Below are 25,706 nucleotides of genomic sequence, written 5' to 3' on the forward strand. Positions count from 1 at the left end.
TATGGAAGTAAAAGCTACAGTGTAATTTACAGTTTACCTAGAAAGATTTGACAAAAGGAGGTAATACACAATAATAAACGTGTATGAGGGTTTTAGAGTAAAATCAGGAATGGTTGGGAAATGCTTCCTGGGCAAGATGGGATATGAACTGAAGGATATCGTATTTGACTCCACAAGGGAAGATAAAAGGTGCTTGAGAGGATAGTTATGAATGAATATCTGAAACTTCAGAAATAAGCTTGGCTTCTTTGTAGAAGAGAGAAAACATTGATGTGATTTTAGTGGGAATGCTTATTTGGAGATTGAGTTGGTGAGACATTGTAAGGCTTGACAACCACAGGCTTCCTTTAAAAACAGGGCAGAAAAGGTTTAAATTAGAATTTGTGGGCAGTAGGGATGCACTGAAGATTTTGATGATGGCAATATCCTCCATTTACTGTGTGCCTGGCAGTGTGCTAAGTACATAAACTGCTTCATTTCATGTTTAACAGTTTTATGAGTTACTCATTTTTTCATTCAATAATTCATCACCTGCCATGTGCCAGATACATAGTAATAGAGTGCTAGCCATTTTTCTATCCTGATTTTGCAGATGAGGAAAGCTTCATGTGCCTACAGGAAAGTTAAATAACTTACCCAGTGATGGAAGTGAGTTTGTTTTTGATTTTGAAGATAGTAGTTGGAGAGGCTAATAGGGGCCTCTTGCACTAATCCTTCTTTATATTTTAAATTAGAGGGGAAAACACATTGAGAAAAGGATTATGTGAATAGGGATTAGACCGAGGAAGTGGTTGAAAGCTAGTGAGGAGAAGGGATAAGTGTACAACATTTGTATTGGAGATTTGGCCTAACCAGTGACTGAACGTGATTGAACTGATTGAAGATATACAAGATATCTGTAAAGCACAATTAGAAATAATGAAGCCTCCTTTCCAGCTGATTCTTCAGTTTGGTTTGGATTTTTTTCTTGCAGTAAAATTCCTCATTTTGCAGGCAAAATAAGCTGGGATGGATGATACAGTGGGTTAGTTTCTCTACTATCTGTGGCCATCAGTTAACTGGGCTATTTTTTTCTAGTTTCCTCCTTCCTTCCCACAAATAATAACTGGTTAAAATTTTTGAATTTATTTATTTATTTATTTATTTATTTATTTATTTATTTATTTATTTATTTTTTAAAGATTTTATTTATTTATTTGAGAGAGAGAGAATGAGAGAGAGCACATGAGAGGGGGGAGGGTCAGAGGGAGAAGCAGACTCCCTGCTGAGCAGGGAGCCCGATGCGGGACTCGATCCAGGGACTCCAGGATCATGACCTGAGCCGAAGGCAGTCGCTTAACCAACTGAGCCACCCAGGCGCCCCTAAAATTTTTGAATTTATATGTATACACTACAATAACTTTTTTGTTGTGTTTAGAAATGTAGCACAATATTTTGATAAGATTAAACAAAATGTTATGAATATAAAATGTTGATTTAAATGGGCTGAATCTGTTTTTTTAGTTAGATCCTTTTCCCTTATTGGAGCACAAAACTAATGATATTTTGGGGTGACTATGTGGTTTTGATAGTGAATCTTAGTTTTTATTATATGTGGTGAAAATAAAGCAAAATTAAATTTTTATTAGATATTGGATATGTAACATGATAGTAGATTGGAATTTTGGATGATAGGGAAAATTGCAAAAAGGTTGTACAGAATTAGATATAAAAATTTATTATCTAATGTAGAATACTGAACTTAAGAAAATTGTAATATTGTTTAATGGATATAGAGTTTCTGTTTTGCAGGATGAAAAAAGAGTTCTAGAAATTGGTTGCACAACAGTGTGAATGTACCTAATACTACTGAACTGTACAATTAAAAATGGTTAAGATGATACATTTTGTTATGTGTATTTAACCACAATTTTAAAATTGTTTTCAAAAACCCCATAGAATGTACAGCCCAGAGTGAGCCCTAATGTAAAATATGGACTTGAGTTAGTAATAGTATATCCATATTGGCTCATCAGCTGTAAGAAATATACCACACTAAAGTAAGATGTTAAAAATAGTGGAAACGGGGGGTGGGGAGGTATATGGGAACTGTCTGTACTTTCTGCTCAATTTTTCTAAGACTAAAACTAAAAAATTCTTAATTTAAAAAAGAAAAAAAAAACATAATAGGAAGACAAATCTTAGTTTTTCCTTTTGTTTTGCATTGGTGTTGGGTGTCAGGAAATGTAATGACTTTCTTAGTTGAAGAACTTAATTAAAAAGAAAACTGTTTTCTTGACAGCCTTTCTAAGGGCGCACAGGGCTCTTAAATTACAGTATTTGGCAGAGAAGAGTTAGAAGATCATAGGAGAGGAGGTGAGGCCCAAAACAAATTGGCAAAGTGACGGTGACAGCACTGTGGTTTATTTATAAATAGCTCTGCGTGTTATAATGAGAACTGGTGTTTTCCATATTTTCCCATTTTCTATGACTTGATTTCCTTTGACACCAGGATAGGGTGCTCCCACTATCACTGTCTGTTTCAGTCACCTGGCATTTCTGATAGCCTTCTGAATCTTAAATTTGAAAGGGATTTCATAAGTTGTCTAACCTGTCCAAAGTAGCATTCATAGCTGATGCTCATTTAGTTTTTACTTTGGAACATCCAGGGATTGGACACACATTGTTTTAGGAAGTGGTCCGTTCTTATCACAGAATACTCCTACTTCTTATCACACAGTTCTTCCTTATGAAGTGAGCATCTTTGTCTTGCTAACTTCTACCACCCGCTCTTATTTATCCTCTACCGCAGCATGGAGGAAGTCTGACCATCTAAATCTGCTGTCACTTACCCCCTTCTCTCCTTTTTTTTTTTTCCAGGTCAGCATTCCAATTATTTTAACTGTTCTTCATTTGAGAAGACCTTTGTTATTCCTGTTACTGTCCCCTACCAGGCACATTTCCAATTTCTCAGATTCTCTCAAAATAGAGCTCTTAAAGCAGAACATAATACTCCAGAAGGAGGCTGTTTAATGTAGAACGCCATGAGTCTGTTATTTTTTGTGACTGTTCATTCTGTTTGGTCAAAAATTACATTTGTTCTTTAGCAACCATGCCATTTTTAGGACCATCCTGAACTTTTATTAGGCTAAAGATCATAGGTTATTTTCTTGTGAACTGTGGTTCAGCTGGAATCTCATACCTGTGCAGTTGATTTAAAAAATTTTAAGATTATGTTAGACATTTACTTTAATATTTAGAAATAATTTTATAGAGTGTTTTTAAGGTGTATTTTCATCTATGTAATCCTACTTGGTTCTTGAAACAACCCTTTGAGCTAAGTAAAAAACCTGTTATCCTCTTTATCATAAAGATGGAGAAATTCATGGGTAGAGAGGTTGACTTACTAAGGTCATGTAACTTTAGAGTTGGTAGAACTGGGGCTCAGGTCTCAGATCTTCTGGCTCCACATTCTCTATTTTTTTTTATATTATGTTGTGCTAACATTTTTTCCCCTAAGTATTTCTAAGATAAATGAAGATATTTCTAAGTAAATGAAGACATTGGGAATAGGATTGTTAATCACCATTCCATCCTCCCTAGTGAATTGGCAACACTTTGTTTCCCTTAGGGACAGTATTTGTATCCAGTTTGAGTTCATTTCTGTGTTCATTCAGCACTCAGTTCATCACCTTTGATGAAATCTCACGTTGCCTTGTTGATTTTGTTTGACACGGGGATTACCTCACAGTTTTAATTTTACTATAAGGGCTTAAGAATTCACTCTGCACGTATCAGTTTTAGGCAATTCTGTTATTTGCTTGTCTCTTTTTCTCTGTATTTTCCTTCTATTTATTCTAACTATTGTTGCCACTTGTTACCTTCTTGTTGAATTTGCTCTCTTTTCCAGTACTGCTTCAGAATCTATAATAATAATTTAAAAAATTATGAAAAATAAATAATACTGATAGTAAGGACTCATATATTATTTACCAAGCACTGTTCTAAATGTTTTATGTCTATTAACTCATTTAATCCTTAGAGCAACCCTGTGAGAGTAGGTACTGTTATATTTATTTTAAACTGAATTATAGAGAGGTGAATTCACTTACCCAAGTTTCCCTAACTAGTAGTAGGGTTGGGATTTAAGAGGCTAAACTACTATTTTAAACCACTTCTCTCTAGCTAGGCTCTTCTCTCTGTCACTCAGACATTTCTATCTAAAGGGCAGTTTTTCGTATGCATGTGGCAATTGCCGTTTTATCCCTGTACAGTCTTAGGCATTTCAACTCTTTTTTTAAGATTTTATTTATTTATTTATTTATTTATTTATTTATTTATTTGAGGGAGGGAGAGAGAGAGATGGCATGCATACACATACGAGCGAGCCAGGGTGGGGGAGGGGGCGTAGGAAGGGGCAGAGGGAGAGAATCTCAAGCAGACTCCTCACTGTGTGCGGAGCCCAACGTGGAACTCAATCTCAGGACCCTGAGATTATGACCTGAGCTGAAACCAAGAGTCGGACACTTAACCAGCTGAGCCATCCAGGCGCCCCTGCATTTCAACTCTTAATTATGACTTATTAAGTCTTTTTGAATATTCCTGTTTCATTCAAAAATATTTATTGACTCCTTACTCTGTGAGCATGGAGTCAGGAGCATCTTAAGTCTGTCTGGGTGAGTTTGCAAAGTCTTCATAAAGATGATTAATTTTTTTTTCCACACTACAATAGTTAATTTTATTTGTTCAAGGGCTCATTTGTTCAAGGGTTCATTGCAAGCATTAAACCAAGCATGGGCTTTGATTCTGTGAGCCCAGATTCCCATATTTAGGAAGATAAAAGCAAACTGTGGTCCATGTATATGGATGAAAAACTAAAGGCTCACAGGTAATCACATTGTAGTTTTAAATTTCTCTAGCCTGGAAGCCAGAAGTCATAGATCTTTTAGGTCTTTTCTGGATGTCCCACAAGGTATCTGCACTTTTCTTGAGCTGGGCAAACTCATCATCCTTCAGCTTCTGGTTGATCACACTGGTTAAGCCCCGAGCATTCAGGATACACGGAAGGCTCAGGAAAACTTCGTTCTCAATGCCATACATCCCCTTCACCACTGTTGACACTGGATGAATCCTGGATAGATTTTTCAACATGGATTCAGTGAGATCAGCCACACTTAATCCACTAGCCCAGTTGGTATATCCTTTTAGCTTGATGACTTCGTAGGCACTTTCAACCACCATCTTATGCACTTCTTCCAGTTTTCACTGTCATTGTCTGTTCCCATTTCTGGATTCAGTTCCTGAAGAGAAACGCCTGCCACATTCACTCCACACAGCCACACTTGAGTCGCCATATTCTCCCAAAATCCATCCATGGCAGCTGCTGGGATGAATGCCAAGTTTTTCAGCCATAAGATTGCAAAATCTAGCAGAATTCAGATTACACCTACTTCCAATCACACGGTGCTTGCGTAGTCCGCTTAGTTTCCCGGTAACATATGTGAGAATATCCACTGGGTTGGAAACCACAATTATGATACAATCAGTACTGTACCTGACTACCTGCAGAATAATGAATTTGAAGACATTAACATTCCTCTGAACCAGATTGAGCCGGCTCTCTCCCTTTTGCTGGCGGACTCCTGCAGTCACCACCACAATCTTAGAATTGGCAGTCAGAGTAATCTTTATCTGCCACAATTTTAGGTGTCTGAAGAAATAAGCTCCCAGGTTGCAGATCTATCATTTCTCCTTTGAGTTTATCTTCTAAAACATCCACACGGGCAAGTTCATCAGCTAGAGACTTTCCCAGAATGCTGATGGCACATGCCATACCAACCTGTCCAGCACCCACTGCAGTGATCTTATGTTTGGGACGGTTGCCTCTTCTTCTGCAGCTGGTGCAATCAGTTTTTCCTTAAGAGTTGCCATTGTGCCCAGAGAGAACCGGCTGTAATAGTTGAGTGAGGAAGACAATGTTAGCTGTGTGCGTCTCCTCCAGTGCAGGATCTGCAAGCAAAGATGATTAATTTTTGAGCCTTGAAGAATGAGTATATGTTTTCAAGGACCCCCCCTCCAAAAAAAAAAAAAAATAGAAGCCATCTCTTTTTGTGGAGAGATTAGCAAGTTCCGTTGCTCAGAGGTGAGAGACATAGCACCTTTGAGGAACCGCAAGTAAGTTCATTTAACTAGAAGGGCAGATTTTATCTGAAGGCAATAGGAAAATTATTGCAGATTAAAAAAAATTAGTAGACATTATTTTTTTGAGCTGTTTAGGTTTACAGCAAAATTGAGTAGAAGGTACAGAGATTTTCTGTCCCCACACATACATAGCTCCTTCCACTATCAACAGTGGTACATTGTACCCCACAGTGGTGCATTTCTTACAGTTGTACCTATATTGATACATCATTATCACCCAGAGTTCAAGTTTACATTAAGGTTTACTCTTGATGTTATACATTCTGTGGGTTTGGACAAACGTAATAACAACATGTATCCATCATTATAGCATCATACAGAGAATTTTCACTACCCTAAAAGTCCTCTGCTTTGCCTATTCATCCTTTCCTCCCTCTTAACCTGGCAACTGCTGATCTTTTTACTGTCTCCATAGTTTTCCTTTTTCAGAATTAGCCTTTTCAGACTGGCTTCTTTCACTTAGTAATATTAATATGCATTTGTTTTCCTGCATGTCTTTTCATGGCTTCATAGCTCATTTTGTTTTAGCACTGAGTAATAGTCCTCCATCTGGATATACCACAGTTTATATAATCTCTCTATCTACTAAAGGACATCTTGGTTGCTTCCAAGTTTTGACCATTATGAATAAAGCTGTTGTAAACATGTATGTGCAGGTTTTTGTGTGGACATAAGTTTTGAATTCATTTGGGTAAATACCAAGGAGTGCGATTGCTAAATCATATGGTAAGAGTATGTTTAGTTTTGTAAGAAACTGCCAAACTGTCTTCCAAAGTAGCTGTACTATTTTGCATTCCCACCAGCAATGAATGAGAGTTCCTGTTGCTTCACATCCTCGCCAGCATTTGGTGTTGTCAGTGTTTTGGATTTTGGCCATTTCAAAAGGTGTGTAGTGGTATCTCGTTGTTTTAATCATTGAAGAATTTTAACACGGAAGTGACACCAAATTTGTATGCCTGAAAGGTCCGTATGAAACCATTGTGGTTCTTTAAAAGGAGTGGAGTCAGAACTAAAGGAAGAGTGATTGGTTATGAAGCTGTGGCAGTGATTTAGCTGGACATGAAGAGGACCCTAGCATTGGTCCTGCCAGTAGGGATGGAGAAGAGAGATTTAAAAGGTACTTAGAAGCCAAAATGAAAGTGCTTCGACTGAAAGTGTGTGATGAGGAAGAGAAAGGAGTTTCTCTATCAATTCTGAACACCTTTAGGGGACATTTGGAAATGTATGTGGGTGTTTTTTGGTTGTCATAATGACTGAGGGTTTCTTCTGACATTAGGAGGGTGCCGAATGTCCTGCAGTGCACAGGGTAGTTCTTCACAGTGTGAAATTGTGTTTCATTGAGAAACACTGTAGGGTGAGGACATTGAGAGAACGAATAGCAGGTCTGTAGAGGAAGACAGTGAGTTCAGTTTGAACTCTGTTGAATTTGAGCTGTTTATGATACCCAGTTGAAGATGTCCTTAGGCAATTTGATATATGAATCTAGAACATAGAGATAAAAGATTCAGATTTAGGAGTTGTTGAAGACATTTGAGCATGTGACGTGGAAAAAGGTAAGGGTTTGAAAAATCTGCAGGTAGTAGAAATGGTTATTGCTGACATACAGTATTACAGAACACCAACATGGAAGGGATGAATGGAGGAAGGGGTGCCAATAAAAGAGAAAGAGAAAGCCAAAGAGGACAGAGGAAAATAGAGCACTATCAGTTAAAGCAGAAAGAAGTGACAAATCCATCTAGGCGGTGTATTCAGTTTTGTCCAGTGTGGCAGAGAGCCAGGTAAATTAAGGACATCAAAGTGTTTATTTGGCAGAGATTATTTCCAGTAGAGTGACAGAGGTACATCCTAGTTTATAGAATTAAAGAGTGTGTGGGAGGTGAGGAAATGGGGCAATGAATGTACATTACAAACAAATTCTCTTCCTTTACATCCTAAACCTTCAAACATCATACACATACACTTCCATCCTTGTCAGATTCTTTTTTTAGTGTATCAGCTGACAAAATAGGTGTCTCCTGGTTTGTAGTTATTTGAATATCTCTGTTGTTTCTTATCCTTATTTTGTGAAAATTAGTTGAAAAGGAAAAAAAATGCTAGCACTAGTAATAAGCTTAGTTATAAATTTCATTCATTTGAAGGGAAGAAGGAGATCATTAAGCATGCTAATAAGAGCCATTGTGTACTGCACTTGAGCCAGACAATTAGCATGTTTAGTTGTTAAAGAAAAGAACAAAATTACAGAACCTGAAAGGAATATTGGCTCTAGAGCCTTAAAGACTGCAAAGATTAAAAAGGTATTATGATTAGGAGTTGGTGTCATATTTCTAGTTTTCTTAAAACCTGGGGATCTGAATTTGACTTTCAGCCTTGCTTTCAGGAGCACATTATGTATAGAAGTAGAAGACTCCATGTACCGTTTCAAGATTATCTGTGAAGGGAAGGAGAAAGAGGGTAGCTAGTTAAGGGGATGAGAGATCCAAGAAAGTTTTTTTTTTTTTTTAATGGTAAGTGCTGTAACCTGAGCATATTTCTTTGTGAAGGGGAAAAAGCCCGAAGACAGGGCAAAGTTGAAGATGTAGGGAGAGAGGAAAACTAACTAATAGGTAAGATTCCTGAAGAGGCATGATGGTATTGGCTTGAGAACAGTGATGGTAAGGGCTTATCTTTGGAGAAGAGAAAAAAGTGACACCTTTTCCACTGAGTTTGAAGGAAGACGTAATGATGGCTTTGAGGGTAAGTAGTGCATTTGCACATGGAACTGTAGGAAGTTCATTCATCAGCAGTTTCGGAATGTGTACTGTGTTTCAGTCTGCTCATGTGGGGATATGCAGTCCCTATCCTTGAAGAGGTGAAGGTCCAGTGCTGAAGGGGGATTTTTTGCCTTATGGCCTATATATTGTTCTTTAAGGTAGGATGTGAGCCTTTTTGGAGTCTTCCCTAGTCTCAGGATTCTTCACATTATCGGGTGGTTTGGAGATCGTATCTGAAAGGACTTTTAAGTTACTTGGAATGTAATTTTTCCTGACCTGGAGATGTAAATTTACTCATAAAAGCTTGATACTTTCTTAACAGGCTTAGTTCCTTGAAAGAGATTATAGTTCTTTCTCTCTGTCATGACAGGTATTATACTTTGTCATGTAGCAGTATGGCTTCACTTGGCTCCAAACCCAGTTAAATAGCCATTTATATCATCTTCATCAAACTTTAATTTTAATTTTTAATCGAATTTTAATTTTTAAATCCGTATTCTTAGTGGTCTCTGAAGTCAGGATCAGTCATTGTGGAAAGCAGTCTTTTGCGTTACAACCTGTAGTTGTACATTGGTGGTTCTCAACTGGGGGCAGCTTTGTTCCCCCCCCCCCCCCCCCCCCCCCCCCCCCGCCACCCGGGGAAAGCTTTGGCAATGTCTGGAGACAGTTTGGTTGTCACCACTGGGGGTAGAATGGAGCTGTGGGTAGAGACCAGGGATGCTGCTAATGTCATAAAATATAGGACAGTCCCCCACAACGAAAAATTATTTGGCCCCAAATATCAAAAGTGCTGAGGTTGAGAAACACTGGTGTACATTAACATTTTATTACTTATCTAGTCTTCGCATTATCCAATTTAGGCTTCAGAAACCCCGTGTGAGGTAAGTGGTATTCTTCTTGCCCTGAAGGGACTACTCATTAGTGAGGGAGGGCAGGATACAAACCTTGGTCTTATCTGTATATGCAAATTTTACGACACAAGTAGTCAGGAGAAAAAAAACAAAACTTTTTTTTTTTTTTTAGGGCTATCTTCGGTCTTACCTGTGTTTTTTTTGCAGGGATAAATATTCATGGAATTTGAAATACATAACTTATTTTTAATATTACAGATCTAGAAATGGCCATTGCCTACTGGAATTTAGTGCTTAATGGAAGATTTAAATTCTTAGACTTATGGAATAAATTTTTGTTGGTAAGTTCATGTTTTCTGCAGCTCCATCTTTTCTCTACATTTTTACTTTGAAGATAAATTAACACTTTTTAAAGCATGACTAACTCAGAGTGTGTAGTGGACATAGAATGAGAAATTTGATTACCAGAATTTCATTACACAAGTTATTTTGCATTCTTGAATTTAGCATCATTTGGGCTGGTATTTTGAAACTCTCTGGTGATTTGGATGTTTTTTGCTTATTTTTTAAAAATAGGAACATCATAAACGATCAATACCAAAAGATACTTGGAACCTTCTTTTAGACTTCAGTACAATGATTGCAGATGACATGTCTAATTATGATGAAGAAGGTAATGAACGTTTTGGCCTTAGTAACTTTGGTTTTGTTACTTTATCACATACTCTTAAACTTCTTATCTACTTCTGTTTTTCTTGGAGTTGGATTTCTGTCCTCTGACCTCTTACTTGTGTTCTTCCGAATATATAAAATGCTTTTGTCCTCTTTACTAGCCTATATTGTTCTGTTTCTTTAAATACCAACTCGGTAATCCTGTCTTCCAGAAACGCATGAATAGTTCTCGTCCATGTTTTAGATTTTCAGTTTACTTTAGATTTTCAGTTTACTCATTACTCTTCTTAATGTACTTTTATATTTGTGTTTTTACTGTTATCTGTCTTGTCTGTGAACTTGACTGTAAACTCAAGTTCAGTGACTTTGTTAAATTTGAAATGTACTTCAGCTGCCCTACTGTAGTATGTTGACATTCAGTGACATTCACTACAGTAAATGATCATCAATTGAATTATTTTCTGATATTTTTTCATGTGTGTAAAAAGATATTACCATCCACTACGAGGACCTTGCTTTTATTTTTTGAGAAGTGACAGTGGTTTACATTGATTTCCTCACACATCCTTACTTAGCTTCCCTTGAGAATTAGCAGGATGCATTTTTGAGATTGTTGAATAGACAGAGGTACTCTTTGAAAAATCTCCAATGACCTTGGCCTCCTTAAAAGTGTCCTGGAACTATTTAACCAGAGATGATGTTATTTTTTTCTCTTTGTTTTCATTGTGATGTACAGTCTCCACTGACAAGTGAGAAATGTCTAAGCCTGCATATTACTGATGATAATTGTGCTTTCTGTTAGGCCTTACACAAAACTGGAGAACTTCCTGATTTAGAGGTTGGCGTGTGGATGTGTAGAGGCATGCATATGTGCAATTTAAAATCTTTTAGTAATTTATTATCATGAAATTAGATAGAGGTTGATATTTGCTGTTGATTTCCCTTGTAAGTTTGCCACAAAATGCCTGGAAACTTTTTTCCTCCCACCTACCTATACTCTCAGTGCTGGCAGCATGCCATTATGGCCTGGCCATTTCTTAGGCTGCCAGTTCCATGGCCTTCAGAAAACCATGATATTCTTGATTGAGCACCAGAAGAGTTATTATTTATCATTCAGAGGATAATCAAGTTTTAGAATAATAGAGCAGAGAGAATATAAGGCATATTTTAGGTAGAAACTCTAAAAAGTCAGAATTTTGGAAGTCTGATCAGTGGGAATATTTGTAATGACATACTTTAACTGTTACGGGGAAGATATTTTAAAAAGTAAAGGATTCTCTTTAAAATTTTATTTCTGCTTTTCCTCCTTTCTTTGTTCCCAATCTTTTTTTTTTTTTTCCCCCAGGAGCATGGCCTGTTCTTATTGATGACTTTGTGGAATTTGCACGCCCTCAAATTGCTGGGACAAAAAGTACAACAGTGTAGCACTAAAGGAACCTTCTAGAATGTACATAGTCTGTACAATAAATACAACGGAAAATTGCACAGTCAATTTCTGCTGGCTGGACTGAACTGAAGATCAATCCTCACAATTCAGACTGAGGGTTGTGTCAAAACTTTAAGGATACATCTTGGACCATATCGTATTTCATTCTTCTAATGGTGGTTTGGGCTTGTCTTCTAGTCTGGGCCGCTCTAAACATTTATAATTCCAACATTGTGGATTTCATCTTATATCTGTGGACCATCCTAGTTTATTCTCCCATAAGTCTTAGAAGCTTTATGGTGATTATTTTGAGGTTTCCATTCTTGCATAAAGCACAATGCTGTCTTCATCAGAAAGCAGTTTGGCATAAGAATTAAACATATGAACATCACAAACAATTTCTAAAAACTTCTTAAATATATGCTTTGGGCTAGTTGCAAAGACTATGCTGATAGCACTTCCGATGAGAGTGATATATTTAAGTGTACCAGATCTGGAATGGTGTTTTGGTTTGGGGGGATTTTTTTTTCCTGGCAAATCACATGTATTGATGTGAGTAGAGTAACTGATGTCAAAATAACCAACGTGAAAAATTTTTAGGATAACTTGGTGTGCCTACCTGAAAAATTTATTGTGTTTCAGACCCTCGATTTCAAAAGGTTCCACAGAACTAGTCTGCACTTACCTTACCCATGTTTATGTATAGTTGTCTTACAGGGAACTTTTATTTAGGAAATGTCTGCATAATGTTAGATTCTACTCCTGTCTACATTATGCACTACATAATTGGATTTCATTATGATTTTGAAATGCTTATATGCCTGTTGAATAAGTTAAACTATTTAATTTGTTTTGAATGTTTTAGATTGCTACACAATACAATATTCTAAATTTAGGCATGAGGGTTTATTTTTTTTTGTTTTTTTTTGTTTGTTTGTTTGTTTTTGTCAGCACACTATGGAACACAAATGAAATTCTCTTAATTTATAAGAAGATAGTAGGAATTAAATTTTGAAAATGGTCATGATGAGCCATGAAGTTCAATCCTTATAGGTACTGCTTTCAGACAAATAGTCCATTTTTGATGACTTCTTATTTTGTTGAAATTCCTTTAACTGTTAATCACTGTGGTTGCCAAATACTTACTTCAGGAGCAAAAATTTTCAAGCAAGCATGTACTTGATGCAAAACACCAATCTGGCTTTTATTTTTGTAAATTATTTAGTTTCTTCACCTTTTTTGTTTCGTTCAGATTAGCTCAGTTTTCACATCAAAGCAGAATCCTATCTTATTTTTTTCATTACAAGACCCATGAACTGCTTTCATGCCGAAAATGCCTAACTTTTCTGTTCACTTCCTGACATGTGAAGGGTTTCTTGCTCTCTTAAACATTTCTGTAAGGCAAGTAAAAAAATGTAAAACTTCATATATTGGGTGACTTTGGTCTTTAGCAGGAATAGATTTTGCTTGGTATATCCAGGCAACTCTCTAAGGCCCAATGTTAAAATTATCAAAGGAATGTACTTCAGAATAGCAGTATGTTTTATGTAGATGTGGAAATGATTTTAAGAAACAGTGACATCTTACAACTACTTTTTATTTACACAGTTTCTGAAATTGAGCTTTCCCCATAGATATTATATTAATATTCCAATCATAACTTTAACTCAAGAATATTAATTCTACCAAAAGAATATTTTGAAAACTCCTATTCAGGTTACTAGAATTGGTTATTTAAAAAAAAAGAAAAAGAAAAAAAGAATCCTGCTGCTTTCAGTATTTCCTGATTTCATATTTGTAAATATAAAGAGGAACTTCAATTATGAAAAATTTAAAAAGATAAATATATATATGTACTATTTTGTTTTTTGTCTTGAAGATTTTGAGTTATGGTATTGTTTTCGGATTGATTAATTCGAGTATGCTGTGTTTTAAAGTGAGATCCCATTAGCTTTTTTTTTTTTTCCCCCAATATAAATGGTTTTTCTTAGAAGTCTGATATTGGTTCATGGCTTAGTGCCTTGGGTTTACAGACTTTTCCTTTTAAACGCAAGACCTTTTTCAACAAAATAGTGTTTGTCATCATTTTGGTACTAAACATTTATAATTACTGTGTAATTATAAACAAAAAATACATAAAGCTTTGAATATAATTATGTAGCATAAAAGTTAAGGTTGTTCACTCTATGATGGCATCTTAGAATTAAACAATACTATTACTAGGGCTGAAAAGAGAAGACTGGTTTAATGTGGTGTGATTATTTTGAGGATAAATGTCTGGTTACAGGGAGTATTTTGTACTAAAAAAATGCTTATACATATGGCTGTGTATGTGTGTGAGTGTGTCTGTGAGAGAGATTGACAGAGGTTGAAAGAGAGACACATGCTCATACACACATGCGCGTGCGCGTGCACGCGCACACACACACACACACACACACACACCCCCCTTGAAATGCTTTAATTCATTAGTGTTTCAGTCTTCATTTTGGTAAACTCCCCAGGCTGATTCTTTGTTTTAAATTGAACCACAGGTACAGTTTCCTTTTTGCCAAATGTCAAAACAGGTACACATTTTAAAATGTAATGCTTTTTAAATAGTAAAGTGTATAAAATTAGAAGTGCCCACATATAAAAATACTTGAGATCAAGATTATCGTTAGTGACTATCATCTGCAAATCTCTGTAAGTTCAATTGTGCTTCTTACAATCCCTGTCATATTACCAACAGAGGCAATAAAAGCTTCCGTGAAATTGCCATGACTAAATCTTTTCACATATTATTTCAGTGTAATATTTTTAAAGACTAAAATATACCTTAAACTTTTCCAGGAAGAGTAATTATTCATGGAAAGAGCATTGTAATGGCAAGTTTTGGGAAGAAAAGACATGCCAAGTCTTGTTTACTACATTTTTAAAATGTTTACAACTATACTGGGCTGCTTTGTTTAATTAACAGTACTGTAGTTGTGTAATATGGCATTGTAAGTGCGTGTTCTGCATTAGACTTTTAAAAAGTTTTAATGAGAGAAAGTAAATAAAATAACATGGGAAATCTTTTATATAATATCCTTACTGGGGAATTCTTATTTAAGCAAGGTTATACTATTTTTTTTTTTTTCCTCAGAAAGATTTAAGTGAATGAAGTGTTCATCTATTTTTTATTTGATAAGGAATTTGAGTAGTTGTAGCTAGTTTAATGTGCACTTTGCTTAGATTTTTTGAAAACATGTTACTATTAAGACAACGTATTGTAAACCTTCTGTAACTTTTACATATGAATGACAGAAGAAAGTTAAACCTAATGAAAGAATTTTGGAATGGAAAAGGAAAGTGGTGCTGGGGAAATTTATTATAGTTCACAAAGTATGCCTTTGTAAACCTGAATCAACTTTTAGCAAGAATTAATTTATATAGTTCTAAATGTTAAGTTGTATATTTAATAGAAAATAATTATTTGGCACCTCAGCAGTTTTCTTTAAATGTTACTTTATAAAACTTTTAACAATATGATTTATATTGAATACATAGATGTTTTGATAAAATTTTATCAAATTTGATTATGTAACGATAAAATGTTTTTAAAATGTGAACTATTTAACATATATCTTAATAACTAAGGACACAACACCTGAATTGTGATTTCTACATAATGTGATAATTAGGGTTCAAATTATGGCTCATCATTTAATTGATTATAAACGAGTATATTTCTAAACTCTTTACTTGCCTCCATTTTTACAGTCATAGAGCAATAATTTCTATTTTTATTTTATAGAAATGTGAAGTTATATATCATGATACCTTTGATTTCTGAGGGGAAGGGGTTTATATTTTGTAGTTGATATAAACTTGAAAATTCTTAATAGTACAGATCCCCTTTTCCAGGTTTATCGTTACTATTTGTTGCCATTTTGGTTGAATATTTGCTTGATTTGTATCTGATTCTGGAGGCAGATAGTGCTTTTTTTTTTTTTTTTTAATTCATAATACAGATGCATAAATGGTTTTACCAGAGCATTCTTGCCATCTTATTTTCCTTTACTGCCTGTTGGGTAATTGGCGTTTCCTGCTGACCAACTTATTTAACCACTTCCCACTAGGCTCAATGTTCTGTGTTACTGTGGCTTTTTGGCTTTTCTTTGGTTGATCTTCTTTTAAAGTCTGTCATAAATAAGGAAATTATGATAAAAGGTACACAATCTTTGTAGTAGATGGAATTCCTAAAAAGTAATGTATTTATGGAGTTTTAAAGACATTATTTTGGGAATTATTTTATAGTTACCAATTTTTAAAATTGAGGTCCCCAAAAGTCTATTTTTTTATTTAAGTATATCCAAGTTTTTCTTATGCATATTGCTTAAATATTTTCAGTTTAATTTTTTTGTATTTGTGCTGTGCTGAAATGTGACTTGTAATGTAGGGCATCGGTTTGTAAGCCATACTTCGAGGCTGCTATATTCCATGAGGTTGGGCCATGGAGGCAGGGTGCCTCTTCTTCCACTTTATCCATAGCTTCCTACTTTATCTCTTGCAGGTTAATGGCATTGCATGTGAAATTTGGTTTGAGAAAAATGTTCGGTTAAAAGAAATTGTTTTTTAATGTCTGGCGTAAGCGGGAACATTACCCCTTTGGCAGATTTTTCAGTGGAATGGAAAGAGATGGGAGTTAGACCAGAATTAAAGCAGGTCTGATCATAGAAGACAGCAACTGCTTTGAAAGAAGAATCCATCAAATAATTTTAAAGAAGAATTTTGAACCAAAGTAGTTGAAAGCAAAGCTTGATTTGAAACAATGAAGTTTGAAACTTGCCAGAGGCAGTATGTGAATGGCTTAATGAAGAAACAAAACAAAAAGGATAATATTTTGTATTTAGAATGTATATGTTTAGAATGTTCATGTTCAATATAAATATTTACTTAAAATTCTAGCTCAAGTTATGAAATACTCTAAGAAAACTTTGTATTTAATGGAAAACTGGGGCAATACCAAACAAGATTTTTACAAAAAGGAATAGTGTCGGGCATACATCCAGGGGGAAAAATGGCTAAGAGAAAATGCTAGTGTAGTCTGTAGACAAGGATTTGTCTTATAGTTAACAAGGCACATAGCTAAAAGAGTAATAATTGATCAGTAAAGATTAGAGATGTATGTACTTGGAATCCTTCAAAAGTAGCGTGTTTAGGTTTCAAGCAAATGCTAATACTATTTTTAATCCTGAGACTAGGTTAGAACTCATTCTATTGAAATTAAACAGGGCTGTCAGCCAGAACTTTAAGAGAGTCGTTCCAAAGACTTGGTGTAATGGTACTTAAAAAAAAAAAAAAGCTTTATTGAGGTATAACTTACACATGATAAAATTCACCCATTGTAAATAAGCAATTTGATGGTTTTAGTAAATTTATAGAGTTGTGCAACCATCCTCACAATCCAGTTTTAGAACATTTCCATCAGCCCATAAAAGCTCCCCTCATGGTCCTTTGCAGTTGATTCCCTCTCTTACCCCCAGCCCCAGGCAGCCACTTTCATCTGCTTCATAGATTTTCCCTATCTGGGAATTACACATAAATAGAGTCAGACAATTTGAAGTCTTTTGCATCCAGCTTCTTGGCATGATGTTTTTGAGGTTCACTCCTGTTGTAGCCTATGCCTGTGCTTTGTTCATTTAATTGCTGCATAATCTTCCAGTGTATGGCTGTACTACATTTTGCTTATTCACCAGTTGATGGACATTTGGATTGTTCATATTTTTTGGGTGTTATGAATAATGATGCTATGAACATTCACATATATGCCTTTGTGTGGACATAATGTTTTCATTTCTCATAGGTAGATTCCCAGGAGTGTAATTGTTGGGTTGGTTGGAAAATTTTTGCTTAATTTCCTAAACTGCCAAATCTTTTCCAGAGTGGCTGTACTATTTAAAAATATTCCTGCCACAATTCATAAGCGTTGCAGTTTCTTCACATCCTTGAGAATACTTGTCTTTTTTTATTATAGTCATTCTGGTGGGTATGTATTTTAAGTGTGCAAATTATACCTCGCAGTCCTAACTCGTGTGTCCATAGATTGGATATGCAGTTTGGGTGAGTATAAGGTGCCCTGCGGGATTACTGTAAAATGACTTACTGTAGACATGTACTTAGTTGAAGGTAGTATTTTCTGTAGCCAGTGAGAAAAGTTATTCTAGCCTGCCAGTGGGAGTGCTCTGGTCCCTTAGAATTCTGCTGAGGAGATGAAGTGTGTAGGTGAGCAGTGCTGTGGCTGGTGCTTGGTGCTGTTGTGTGGATCATAGTTGATAAAGCTACCGAGTCAGGCTGTGACTGCTGGTAATATTTAAAACATTGTACAGACATTGCACTGCATGGATATGTCACAGTCTCTTTAAGTTTCCCAGAGCTCTTTTGCTTTTAAGGTAACTGGGAATTTCTTAAATTTGTAAAACTTTAGTTGGTACCATTTAGTTGCTGCCAGCAACTTGTGCTCTTACACATAGTGGACATTGGAGTGTAGTGCTTTTTAAATTTTTAATAGAAAATTTCAGACATACACAGAAGTACAATAGTATAATGAACCTACTTCAACATGATGAATTTATGACCAATCTTACCTCTCTGTATGCCACCCATCTTTGCAACCCTGATTTATTTTGAAGCAAGTCCCACATAGATAATTCCATTTGTGTTTCAGTATTTATATCAAAAAGATAAGGATGCTTAAATATAATCACAATACTATTACCACACTTAAATGTTAACAAATTCTTAGTAATTATCCAGTCAGTATTTTAAATTGTCTTATAATTCTTTTTCCAGTTCAAGTCAGAATTCAAATAAGGTCCATACATTGCATTTATCGCTAAATCTTTTCACCTATGGGACCCGTATATCCCAACTCCTTGCCTTGGAATACATATGTTTGAGAAAGCAGTGGTTGCTTTAAATTTTTAAATTCCTATGCAATTTATATTTAAGGTGACATTTCATGTACTTAAAGAATGTAGTCTAACTTGAAAATATTTTGAAAGCTAATGAAGTGTATAAAAAGCTATAATCAAAAGATTTCCTTAATTTAAAAATATAATGGGTCTTGTATCCAGAATATATAAAAACCTCTTATAATTTAACAATAAAAAGACAACCCATTTTACAAATGAGCAAAGAATCTGAATAGGCATATCTCCAAAAAAGATCACAAATGGCCATTATACACATGAAAAGATGCTCAACATTATTAGGCATTAGGGAAATGCAAATCAAAACCACAATGACTTCACACCCACTAGGATTGCTTTAATCAAAAAGATAGACAATAGCAAGTGTTGATGAAGGTGTGGACAAACTGGAACCCTTGTACGTTGGTGGGAATGTAAAGTGGTGCAGCTGGTTTGGAACACAGTTTGGCTGTTACTCAAAAAATTAAACAGAGTTAGCATATGATCCAGCAATTCCACTTCTAAAAATATAAGAGAATTGAAAAATATATATTCACACTCCAGCCCCTGGAAAACACCTTCTACTTTGTGTGTCTATGAATTTGATTATTTCAGATACCTCATATAAGGGAATCACACAGTATTTGTCTTGTTGTGATTGGCTTATTTCACGTAGCATAATGTCTTCAAGTGTCATCCATGTTGTAGCATGTGACAGGGATTCTTTTGCTTATGGCTGAATTATATTTCATTGTAGGTATATACAACATTTTTTGTCAGTGGACATTTGGCTATTGTGAATAAAGCTGCTAGGAAATTAAGTGTACACATACCTCTTCGAGACCCTACTTTCAATTCTTTAGGATATATACACAGAAGTGGGATTGCTGGATCATATGGTAGTTTTATTTTTAATTTTTTGCGGAACCCCCCCATACTGCTTTCCATAGCAATTATACCATTTTACAATCCTGACAATGCACAAGGTTTCCAATTTCTCCACATCCTCACTTTTTTCTTTACACTAGCCGTCCTAACGGGTGTGAGGCAGTATCTATGGTTTTGTTTTGCATTTCTCTGATGATCAGTGATATTGAACATCTTTTTATATACTTGTTGGCCATTTGTATATCTTTGGAGGAATGTCTATTCAAGTTCTTTGCCCATTTTTGAATTGGGTTATTTGATTTTCTTGTTGAGTTGTAGGAGTTCTTTTGATATTCAAGATATTAACCATCTGGTCTAACATGTTAAGTCCAATGTTTCCATATTGATTTCCTGCCTGGATGATTGATGAATATTGTCCATTGATGGGAGTGGGATATTGAAGTTCCCTACTATTATTGTATTGCTTCCTATTTCTCCCTGTCTGTTAATATTTGCTTTTTTAAAAAAAACTGCGGGCATCCTTGTCTTGTTCCTTTTCTTAGAAGAAAAGTTTTATGTCTTTCACCATCAAATATAATGTAAGCTGTGTGTTTTTCATATATGGTATTTATTATGTTGAGATAGTTTCCTTCTGTTTCTTGTGTGTGGAAGTTTTTTGTTTTAAATCGGGAAAGGATGTTAAGTCTTGTCAATTGCTTTTCTGCATCAGTTAGGATGATCATGTGGCTTTGTCCTCATTCAGTTAATGTGGTGTATTAGAATGATTGAATTTCATATGTTGAACCGCCCTTGCATTCCAGAAATAACTCCCACTTGTGGTGTATAATTCCTTGATGTGCTGTTGAATTTGTTTGCTAATATTCTGTTGAGGACTCCTGTACCAATATTCTTCAGGGATATTGGTCTGTAGTTGTCTTGTGTTTCCTTGTCTGGCTTTAGTATTGGCATTGCTGGTCTCACAGAAAGAGTTTGGAATTCCTTTTCTTCAATTTTTGGGAAGAGTTAGAGGAAGATTATTGTTCTTTAAATGTTTGGTAGAATTCTCCAGTGAAGCCTTCTGGTACTGGGCTTTTCTTTGTTGGGAGGTTTTGATTACAGATTCAGTTTTTTTTTTTTTTTTTTTTTTTTTAAAGATTTTATTTATTTATTTATTTATTTGACAGAGAGAGACAGCGAGAACAGGAACACAAGCAGGGGGAGTGGGAGAGGGAGACGCAGGCTTCCCGCGGAGCAGGAAGCCCGACGTGGGGCTCGATCCCAGGACCCTGGGATCATGACCTGAGCTGAAGGCAGACGCTTAACGACTGAGCCACCCAAGCGCCCCCAGATTCAGTTTTTTTACTAGTTATTGGTCTGCTCAGTTTTTCTGTTTCTTCAGTATTAAATTTGGTTAGGTCATATGCCCATTTTTATATTGAGTTACTTATTATATTATTGATGTGTAAGTGTTCTCTATATATTCAAAATACTAGATCTTTACCAGGTATATGATCTACAAATATTTCCCTTTTTTTTTTTAAGATTTTATTTATTTACTTATTTGGGAGAGAGAGTGAGCACACAAACAGGGGGAGGGGCAGAGGGAGAGGGAGAAGCAGACTCCCTGGTAAGCAGGGACCCCGACGTGGGCCTTGATCCTAGGACCCTGAGATCATGACCTGAGCCGAAGGCAGATGCTTAACCAACTGAGCCACCCAGGCCCCCTCTACGTATATTTTCTATCCTGTGGTTTGTCTTTTTACTTTGATAGTGCCTCGTGGCACAAAAGTTTAATAAAATCCAATTTATTTTTTTCTTTGGTTGCTTGCACTTTAGATATCAAATCTAAGAAACCATTGCCTAATCCAATGTGAGAAAATGTACACTTATGTTTTCTTTTAAGAGTTTTATGGTTTTAGCTCTTTATGTCTTTGACCTATTTTGAGTTAATTTTTGTATATTGCATGAGGTAGGGGGGCAGATTAATTCTTTTGCCTGTGAATAGCCAGCTGTCCCCTTACCACTTGTTGAAAAGACTATTCTTTCTTTCCCCATTGAATGGTCTTGGCACTCTTGTTGAAAACCAATTGCCCATAAATATATGGGTGTATTTCTGGATTCTTAATTCCCATCAGTCTGTATGTCCTTCCTTATGACAGAACCACATAGTCTTGATTCCTGTAACTTTGTAGTTAAGTTTTGAAATTAGGACGTAGGACTCCTCCAACTTGTTTTTCAAAAAATTTTTTGGCTATTTTAGGTCCCTTGCATTTCCATACAAATATTAACATCAACTTGTCAATTTCTGCAAGAAAATGCAGCTGGGATTTTGGTGGTTGTGTAGAATTTGTAGAACAGTTTTGGAGCATTTATAAGTTTTGTGTCCATATGATGTTCTTGATTCCCAGTGTCACTGTCCTTAAGTTTTCATCACAGGATTGCCTAAGTTCCTGTGGCTTCCTATATACTTTTAGTCTGTTTTTCTTTTTTCTTTTTTTTAAAGATTTTTTTTATTTATTCATGAGAGACACAGAGAGAGAAGCAGGCTCCCAAGGAGCAGGGAGCCCGATGTGGGACTCGATCCCAGGACCCTGGGATCATGACCTGAGCCGAAGGCAGACGCCTAACCATCTGAGCCACCCAGGCGCCCTAGTCTGTTTTTCTTCCAATCACTTATTCTTGCTGTTACCAGCATGACTTACCTAAAAGGCTTAAGATCCTTTGGTGACTCCTCAGATCTTTCAGAATTTATTCACTCATTCTAATAATATTCTAAATAAATGTCTCTAATCCCTTAATGTGTCAGGCATTATCCTAAGAATACAGCAGTGAACAAAAGAAAAATAATTGCCCTCATGGAGCTTACATTCTAGTATAAAATATATATATTGTGATATATAGTGAGAAGTGCTGTGGAGGGGGAAAAAGCAGGGAAGGGGACAGTGGAATGTGCAATTTTAAATAGGGTAATCAGGGAGAGCTTCACTGAGATAGCTGAATACCTAAGAAATGAAATCATAAGCCATGCATATATCTAATGAAAGCTTGCAGTCACTGCAAATATCAACTATAAAGACTGAGTTGGCAGCACGTTTGAGGAACATCAAGGAGGCTAGCAGGCTGGAGAGGAGGGAGTGAGGAGAATAATAGGAAATGAGATCAAAGATAACGGTAGAGGGGAGCCTGACTGGCTCGGTCAATATATCATGCAGTTCTTTATCTCGGGGTTGTAAGTTTGAGCCCCACGTTGGGTGTAGAGATTACGTAAAAAAATCTTTTTTCTTTTTTAAAGATTTTATTTATTTATTTGACACAGCAGGGGGAGCAGCAGCAGAGGGGGAGAGAGAAGCAGGCTCCCTGCTGAGCAAGAAGCCCGATGCGGGACTTGATCCCAGGATCCTGGGATCATGACCTGAGCTGAAGGCAGACACTTAACTGACTGAGCCAGCCAGGTGACCTAAAAAATAAAATCTTAAAAAAAGATAACAGGTAGCAAATTGTGTGTGGTCTTGTGGGTATTGTTAGTGCTATGGCTTTTACAGTGAGGTGGGAAGTCATTGGAGGGTTTGAGCAGAGTAATATCAGGTCAGTACTTGAGATTTCACAAAAGTGCCTTAGCTGGTGTGTTGGGAAAAGACTGTATGTTTGTGTGTGGGGGAAGGATAAGGTGAAAGCAGGAGACCAGTTGTGGTAGGCAGCCTCTAAAACATCCCCAATGATCCCTGCCTCATGAGATTCACACCCATGTGTAATCCCTTCCACTCGAGTGTGGGCTGGACCTAGTGATTTGCTTCTAATGAATGGAGTATGGCAAAGTGATGGGATATCATTTCTGAGATTAGGTTATAGTCTCCATTTTGCATGTTCTCTCTTGCTCTCTCACTTGCTCACTGTTGGAAGCCAGTTGCCATTTTGTGACCTGCCTTTAAGAGAGACCCATGTGGCAACAGATGAATGGATAAAGAAGATGTGGTATATATATGCAATGGAATATTATGCAGCCATCAAAAGGAATAAGATCTTGCCATTTGCAACGACATGGATGGAACTGGAGGGTATTATGCTGAGCGAAATAAGTCAAACAGAGAAAGACATGTATCATATGACCTCACTGATATGAGGAATTCTTAATCTCAGGAAACAAACTGAGGGTTGCTGGAGTGGGGGGTGGGGTGGGAGGGATGGGGTGACTGGGTGATGGACACTGGGGAGGGTATGTGTTCTGGTAAGCGCTGTGAATTGTGCAGGACTGTTGAATCTCAGATCTGTACCTCTGAAACAAATAATGCAATATATGTTAAGAAAGAAAAAAAGAAGAAGAAGAATGTAGCAGGAGGGGAAGAATGAAGGGGGGGAAATCGGAGGGGGAGAAGAACCATGAGAGACGATGGACTCTGAAAAACAAACTGGGGGTTCTAGAGGGGAGGGGGTTGGGAGGATGGGTTAGCCTGGTGATGGGTATTGAGGAGGGCACGTTCTGCATGGAGCACTGGGTGTTATGCACAAACAATGAATCATGGAACACTATATCTAAAACTAATGATGTAATGTATGGGGATTAACATAACAAAAAAATTAAAAAAAAAAAAAAAAAGAGAGACCCATGTGGCAAGAAACTGAAGGTGGCCTCCAGCCAACAGCCAGTGAGGACCCAAGGCTCTTGGCCCAACAACCCACGGAGAACTAAATCTTGCCAACAACCACATCAATAAGCTTGGAAGCTGATCTTCTCTCAGTTGAGCTTTCAGTTGGGACTGCAGTTCTGACTAACAGCTTGACTGCGGCCTTGTGAGGGACCTTAAATGTGAGCTACCCACATTGAATCTGCACTCAGATTCTGGATCCACAAAAAATGTGGGTAATGCCTGTTGTTTTAAGATGCTAAAGTTTTGGGATAATTTGTTACACAGCAATAGATAATATGTCAACTAAGAAGTTAATGCAATTATCCTGATGAGAGATGATGGTGACTTAGGGTGATAACAGTGGAGCTATTAAAAAAAAAGTAGTTAAATTCTGGATATATTTTAAAGGTAGATTTTTTTTTTTTAAAGATTTTATTTATTTGAGAGAGAGAGAGAATGAGAGAGAGAGCATGAAGGGGGGAGGGTCAGAGGGAGAAGCAGACTCCCTGCCGAGCAGGGAGCCCGATGTGGGACTCGATCCCGGGACTCCAGGATCACGACCTGAGCTGAAGGCAGTCGCTTAACCAACTGAGCTACCCAGGCGCCCTAAAGGTAGATTTAATTGGATTTTCTGAGGAACTAGGTGTAAGTGAAGGAAGGAGTAATGTCATAGAAGAGGAGAGGTTGTCACTGTGTAGCAAGAAAGAACTCAAAGATTATTCTAAGGTTTTTGGCCTGAGAAATTGGAGGGATGAATTGCTATTAATCAAGATTTAGAAGATATGGGAGAAACAGGTTTTGTAGGAAAAGATCAGGAGCTCAGTTCAGGGTACATGTTTATGATGCCTATATGAGCCAGTGAAATTCTGAGTAGAGATCACCAAGAATGAATGTGGACAGAAAAGAGAAGTTCAAGGACTGAGCCCTGAGGCACTCCAATATTAAGAGATTGAGTGAGGGGCGCCTGGGTGGCTCGGTTAAGCGACTGACTTGATTTCGGCTCAGGTCATGATCTCAGGGTCATGAGGTTGGGTCCTGCATCTGGCTCCTCGTTCATCAGGGAGCCTGTGTGAGATTCTCTCCCTCTCCCTCCGCCCCTCCCCACCGTGTGCCCTCTCTCAAATAAATATTAAAAAAAAAAAAGAGATCGGGTGAGTGTGGAGGAAATAGCAAAGAAAATGGATGAGCTACCAGTGATGGAGGAGGAAAAGCAGAAAAGTGATGTAGGAGCCAAGTGAAGAGATTATTCTAAGGAGGAGGGAGTGATAAACTATGTCAAAGGCTGCAGATAGCTCAAGAAAAATAAGAATTGCAAATTGAATATTGGATTTAGCAACATGAAAGCCATTCTTGACCTTGATGAATAGCTTCAGTGGAGTAATGGAAGGAGAATGCCTGAT

At 36.7% G+C, this 25,706-nt stretch overlaps 1 protein-coding gene and 1 pseudogene across 6 annotated transcripts in view; one reads left to right on the forward strand and one right to left on the reverse strand.

Moving 5' to 3' along the window:
* The window catches only part of DCUN1D1 (defective in cullin neddylation 1 domain containing 1), a 35,381-nt gene extending 16,745 nt beyond the window's left edge, over positions 1-18,636 (forward strand). For all 6 annotated transcript variants that reach the window (XM_032407102.1, XM_032407101.1, XM_032407100.1 and 3 more), the window contains exons 5-7: positions 10,040-10,122; positions 10,358-10,454; positions 11,799-18,636. In XM_032407102.1, the coding sequence (XP_032262993.1) occupies positions 10,040-10,122; positions 10,358-10,454; positions 11,799-11,878 (260 nt within the window). In that variant the 3' untranslated portion in view covers positions 11,879-18,636. The remainder of the gene's footprint in view (positions 1-10,039; positions 10,123-10,357; positions 10,455-11,798) is intronic.
* Positions 4,506-6,577, reverse strand: LOC116634021 (annotated as a pseudogene).
* Positions 18,637-25,706: the final 7,070 nt, after the last annotated feature.

This window comes from Phoca vitulina, unplaced genomic scaffold (assembly GCF_004348235.1).
Source record: "Phoca vitulina isolate PV1807 unplaced genomic scaffold, GSC_HSeal_1.0 scaffold8, whole genome shotgun sequence".
Classification (NCBI taxonomy): Eukaryota; Metazoa; Chordata; class Mammalia; order Carnivora; family Phocidae; genus Phoca; species Phoca vitulina.